The 6,677-nt window shown below is 46.3% G+C and overlaps 1 protein-coding gene across 1 annotated transcript in view; it reads right to left on the bottom strand.

Moving 5' to 3' along the window:
• The window catches only part of T265_05433 (hypothetical protein), a gene marked incomplete at both ends in the record, with an annotated part of 25,369 nt that extends 24,190 nt beyond the window's left edge, over window positions 1-1,179 (bottom strand). The window contains 3 exons of the mRNA XM_009170440.1: window positions 674-791; window positions 895-1,076; window positions 1,116-1,179. Coding sequence (XP_009168704.1) covers window positions 674-791; window positions 895-1,076; window positions 1,116-1,179 — 364 coding nt within the window. The remainder of the gene's footprint in view (window positions 1-673; window positions 792-894; window positions 1,077-1,115) is intronic.
• Between the last annotated feature and the right edge of the window lie 5,498 nt (window positions 1,180-6,677).

Consider the following 6,677-nt stretch of genomic DNA (forward strand, 5'->3'; position numbering starts at 1 on the left):
GCATAAAACGTACGTTGGTCATGGTGGACAGCGAAACGATCCTAGCTGACTAACATGGCTAAATGTAGCTAGTGGCCCATGATGCATATTCAACTGGGCAACACGCTCCATGCATCTTCACCAGGAAGAGCGAAATGGCCCAAATGTACAACAATAAAAGTTGAAATACACTGGATGTGGCAGTTAATAAATACATCTTTCCGAAAAGTATATGGCTTTCCTGGTGCGCAGCATTCATCGAGTTATTCACGTTCTAAAATGAGAGGAAAATATAAGTTAGGTTGTGGAATTATCATTACGATACAGGCGGCTGCCGAACTGGGAGCAATAATTACTCTATGAAATAAGCAATCCCTTAGCAACGGCCTCGTTACTGCTTGCTGACTATGAGGCCTCAAGAAATATGAGTAATTCATCAAATACATGATGTCCCATCAACGGCACGACAGTCTGAAATTTATGAGCTTGTACGAGACCCACAAAATTACCGCCGTCTTCCTCATCTAAAAATCGCTCCGCAGCACTGGCCCTAATATGATACTGTTAACTCACGCCTGTCGAATACCTTCTCCTTGGAGCCAACTATTGAGGCGTACAAAAAATTCCGTGTCACAATGTTTATAATCTGTGCTTTGATCCAGAACAATACCATATGATGCCTTCACTTACAGACTCACGGATTGATACGCGGGATCGAGGCTTTTGCCCAAGATTCCAGATTCGGTTTTGTTCTTGTCTTTTAGTGGCTGTCGTTCACCTGAACGGCACAAGTAAAAAGGGTGTAGCACAGTCTTTTATGTTCTCAGCGGAGCACTATGCTTTCCAGCGCGAGGATTCGCATAAATACATGTCTAGTAGTGCTTTGAACTAAGTTCTAGAAGGAGCGTGGACAACCGTCGGAAGAAGGTCATACCACGCGGCTGCAACCCAAAATGAGAAGAGAAATTGCTTAATGAATGTGTGCGTTCCTAGCTTGAAAATCTCACTATAGCCCGACCATATTTTTGCTCGGTCAACGGTGAAAGATCCGTTGGCCAAGCTTTGTTTAGTCAGGGCATAAGTAAGAATAAGTTCCCCTCGGAGGCAACGATACTCCAGGGAAGGAGGTCAAGCACCGCGAGACGTGTTTCGGAGTCCACTTGAGATTGGCAAAAATTTTTGTGGCGGCTCGCTGGACATGCTCAATGAGGGTGACGTCCTTCGTGCGTCCTGAGTAGACAACTTGGTTGGCATATTCCAGGGGCAATCTGACGTGGGGCAGATAGAATATATGGAAGTAAATGGGAGTAATAGGGTAAAAGGTATGCCAGATCATCCGTAAAATGGTGCAGTAAGTAGGGCAAGTTTGAGGAGACCCGGATGCCCAAATCCTTTTTGGCGTCTGTCCTCATTACGTTATCTGGTCCTCTCTCATCATGCATGAAAAAGGCATCCGTAGATTCTCCTCCGAGCGATATATGGACGCACTTTCCGTCATTCGGAGGAAGGTGTGAGTCCAACGACCACTGAATTGCAGCGTCTGCATCCATTTGAGAGACACCAACTTTGAAACTCCTGGATTTTAAGTCGTTTGCAAACTTTGTAGACGTGAACTTGCAAGAACATCTGGAAGTTCATTGACACATACAAGAAACAGCGGCGATCCCAAATTGCAGCCCCGAGGAACTCCAAAGGAGACCGGTGCCGAAGAAAAGTATGTAGAGGTCACTTTCTCTCAGAATGATCGGTTTGATAGAAACGCTTTGATCCGGTTTAGGACCTTCCTTTGAATCCCATAAGACTAGATTTCGTGGAGTAGCGGGACGTGTGGGGCCTCATCAAATGCTTTTAAGAAGTCGAAAAAGATGGCATCCGATATGAGTCCCTCGTTTTTGGCCTGGGTTAAGCTGTCCATATACACGAGAATGTTTCTAACTCAAGAAGGTTTGGGAGAGACCCGCTGTAAGCCGGAACTATCAAGTCATTGCAAGTACGGTGATCTAGAATGGCCCGTTTCGGAATGCGTTCCGTCACCTTGCACGGCGCGCTGGTCAGGCTTTTGGGTCTGTAGCCGTCAGGCGAAAGTTGATCAACGGTCTTGTAGATTGGCGTGACAATCGCTTCCTTCCAAGCGGATAGAAGGAAGGTCTAGCAGGAACACCTTTGCGTTTGCTGGACGGGCTGGGGACTGGGCACCGAAAATAATTCAGTCATCTTGGAACTCACATATTGGAAGAGCCTTAAGATCGCAACTGCCCAGCGAGACAGTTTCATTCTCAAGGCAATCGACGTGATATGATACGCGATCCGTGATCACCAACGGTCACTCTTCTAGTCGACCGGTCAAAAGCACACTGCGGCCCAATTCTGACTCTGAACCTCCAGGGGTGCAGCATCCTCGACCACTGACAACAAATCGTTGGCCTCAGACGTTGAGCCCCGAGGCTGAAGGGGTCGCCTTTGAACAACCAACTGCATAATGATGGCTGCCTCTCAATATTCAGCTTTTAAATTTTAGGTACCTTTCCGTTCAGTGGTTTATGCCGGCCCTCGAAAGTTGACTGTGGTGGCTTTGAAACAAATGTAAGCGGTTTATCTTGTTCTAATAGATCGTAGTCGAAATATTTGCTGTTGGCTAAGAAAACAACCAAAGGATATATCTATGAATGATGTTTCTTCATGCCTCCAACCGGCTGGTTTCTAGGTATCAGGAAAAGTGGATGTATGGGAGCCACGTTGCCTGGATGAAGACGCACGTGCATTTACCAGCAAGGTGTCAACCGTTTGGAAGCAACTAGCTGTTGAAGACACGAACACCAAGTTAGTTAACGCGGATTGGCTTTTTTTAGTTCTAACACAATGGGAGTAAAGCATTCAGGGTCGCCGTCTGGTACCTCAAAACGAGGGGACACGCATACGTAATCATTCGACAGACAACTTTCGGAGCAAAACATCCGCTCTCCAAGATTTTCCTCCGATCGCATCCGTAGGACGTACGTATGTTCATATTTCCTCTTGGGCAGACTTCTGTGCGGCATGCTGCAGTGTGTCCGAGTAGGGCACCTGGTTTCCAAGATACTGTTTACATTTTCCAGCTGGCGGTTGATCACATTGCCCAAATTTGACCATCCTGAGTTGGGCGTGCGCAGCCCATTTGCGAGTGATGTACAGTCAGTAGGCCATGAGGTAAGAGACTAATCGTGGGTTCGTGTGGTGCGGCAGTTGCGGGTTTGTCAATGTCTGAGTACTACTATTATGAAAAAACAAAACGTATGCTGTGTGGCATTGTTCAGGCGAACCATACAGCGGAATATGTATCGGCTTTCTGGAGGTTGCTCGTGGACATTAATACACGGATGTATTATGGTACATAACTAAAGAAAGGAGGCCTCTTCATCGGAGTTTTTTATTAAAAACTGCCAACTGAACCGTTACAGGCTATTGGACCGCTCGTGGACATTAATACATGGATGTATTATGGTACATAACTAATTCCTGATGAAAGAAAGGAGGCCTCCTCATCGGAGTTTTTTATTAAAAAATGCCAACTGAACCGTTACAGGCTATTGGACAGGGAAGAAGAACTCGCACATGCACCTCGCTTACAAAAGCTGATTATCCATTTTCTCCTTGAACGCGTCTTCCTGAGCTTTCCCAGGCATACATTGATTGCTGCTCCAATCCAAGCAAATGCTACAATGTGGCTCCACAAATTCCGTAATAGATCTCACTTGTCAAGGGACGCAAACCGATTTACGAGGAAACATACTACTCGTCCATCAGTAGTGTAACCGTTACAAACCTTCACCCGTTAAAGGTCCTTCGCATTCCATGGATTTTCATTTACCTCCGTCAGGTCGACTTCGGCAGCAGGTCTACTTGGCCGCTCTCGGGGTGTATCGCGCCATGTAGGAAGCTGCGTCTTATTTACTCTTTTCGATCGCCGACCATCTTGAATTGTATAGACGTTCCCACAGCTGTCGGTAATGGCAAACATCGCTTGCCGTCGACTGCCTGGCTTCCGCGATCCCAGTCCTTTTTCCAGGTTTCTGGTGATCCTCCCACTTGAACTTCATGCATATGGGGAATGTTTGCGCTCTTCTACCTGCCGTTTTCTGCCTAATCCTTCCCTGGACGGTAGTCAAGTTTTCTCGAGTTCTCCCTCTTTTCCTCTAACTCCTCCGGGGACAAGCATGTTGCCGTCCACAAACAAATTCCCTGATCAACCGGAAGGCGCTGATTTCGGCCGTACATCAACATGAACGCGGACTTGCCCGTGGTTGACCGCATGGAAGCACGATGAGCTAGCAACACGATTGGCAAGTTAACTTCTTAGTCACCTCATTTGGCCGCTAGCCACTCCTTGATCTTTCGGGTGTTACGTAAGGTTAGGCCATTCATTTGCGGGTGGTATAGTGCCATCGTGAGCCCTCCGATACCCAGCTTCTTGAAGCAGTTCCTGATTCTTTCGCTCTCGAAGCAAGGCTCCTAATAGGTTAGGATCATTTTTGGCACCCCGTGGTTGGCCACGATGTGATGAATTACCGCTTCGCTGATCGTCGTCGCCCGTTGCTTAGATATGGCTGCCGCCTCGATCCACCGCGATAGTTGTTCTGACATTATCACGATATACTGGTTTCCGCTGGTTGTCACTGGAAAGGGGCTCACTGGATAATGCCTATTGTTTATAACTGTCAATTTCCCACATGCTCCCCTGTGCCCACAACCCCCGCCAGGCATGCTATTATTCTGACAGTAACATCATGCCTGACGGTGTCATTCAACAGTTGTAATACACATTATTATTATTGCTATTATTATTATTATTAGTAGTACGAAGCTGTGCGTGTTGCTCTGCAGCACAAACACAGGGTGGCAGCAGAGCTGAAACAAAACTGAAACATTTGGATAACGAATCACTACAACGCGATCGCTTTATCAAAACTGGATGAAGTGTGTGAGGTAATTGGCTTCTATTTGTCTAAACACAAATTACGGGTTGTTGAATACTTGGCACTCGGCAGTGAAGCTTTCACGCAGATAGCAAGCGGGATTCTGGAAAAGTTGAGGATGGCGATGGTCACATTTATATGGTCTTTTAGAACTAAAAACCACATTTATAGGAAACCCGCATTCTTACTCCCCTCAAGACGCGTGCGGCTCAAGTGGGGTTCCGTTCTACTTAACACGCTCACTTGGTAAAAATTATGTAGGCCTCCGGGCATGTAAGAACATACAAAAAGACCTCTAAGGGTTCTCATACGAAAGTGGTTTTGGACTGGGTTTACTAGCTCTCACTACTCCTACTTAACTTCTTGAGCGGCGTAAAATGAGGGGGCATTCAAAACCGAATGGCTGCCGATGTAAGCCCTGCCGACCCGAAAAATGCGGATGACATCGTTCACTTTTCCGAAGAAGAAAAGGCACGCGTTTTTCTATGAAATGACCAAAATCATTACGTCCTTTGGCACGTGCTTCGCTTCCATAAAAGGTGAGTTCGTGATTATGGACATGCAGCTACTGAACTCCTCATTTACTCCAAGGACGAACATTCAAAATTGCGGGCTTCTTCCCACAAATGAAGAGTTATCATTTCCGGGCACAATGAGACTGGTGGGGTCAACGCACGAAATTGTGAGACATCAGTTGAGGTTTTGTAATTTGACATGTTTCCTCTTAAAGTTGGCACATCCCTCAATCCTTATTGGAGGCGCGCACCAGCTTAAGCGACGGCCTGATTAGTACATAAATGTGAGAATTGGGCAAGCAATATCAACGGGGTTGTGCAGACTCAACTCAACATACAACATGTGGATTCCTCAGTGGCTTGATGGCTATTAGACTCCCATCACTCAACCGACAACAAAGAATTTTAGCTTTCTCGGATGGCTCGAACTTCAGGAATCTAGACTTCCTGGGTAGAGATTTTAACACCAAACTAGAATCAGAGATACACTCATCTGCAAATCAATTTGGTTTTCACGGGAGACTCAATTGAAACTCTCGTTTATGATGTTCTCCAGCTGAATGTACTGCACACAGGCCGCCTCATGATTCAGTTGGCACGATATTCGAGGTTGACGGAACCTCGGGGACTGCGCCTACCTGATGAGCCCCAAGAAGGGCGAAACCGGTCGTGGGTTGTCAGAGTTTTCAGCAACCTTGTGAGTAGTTTCCTTTAGAATCAGAGATGTTCAAATCCTCAGTGGCTTAACTATTGGACTAGCATAACGTACATTTTTCGGTTTGTGGTACTGTTTGCACGAATTCCCTCTTATTGATTACGCAGAGCTTGCGCAGTTCCAGACCAGCTAATAACAGCACAGTGTTTTACTGTATGAAATGGTCTTGGTCGTCATTAGTTTTATCTTGGTCATTGAGCGTCCGGTACGAATTCTTCCGTTGTTCTCGCGTTACATCATTATGGCACTCGGCTTTTTATATTTTGTGCCCACTGTACTTTGGGAATAAAAAGTGATGTCGATGTTCTGCTGTACGAATACCCAGCTACCTGGCTCACTTCGTATGCCAAAATGCTTGCGAGCGCAAGTGATGGGGGCAAGATTTGGAGCACGAAAATAGAAGACATAACATCTCCAACTATTCTTTGTCAGCTGCAAGAACCGCGTACTTGTGGTACAGTGGTTTCAACTGCCACAACATAGTCCATCAGTGATTTGGGGAGATGGGGTGGTTAT

The sequence above is a fragment of the Opisthorchis viverrini genome (genome assembly GCF_000715545.1).
Source record: "Opisthorchis viverrini unplaced genomic scaffold opera_v5_103, whole genome shotgun sequence".
Taxonomy (NCBI): domain Eukaryota; kingdom Metazoa; phylum Platyhelminthes; class Trematoda; order Opisthorchiida; family Opisthorchiidae; genus Opisthorchis; species Opisthorchis viverrini.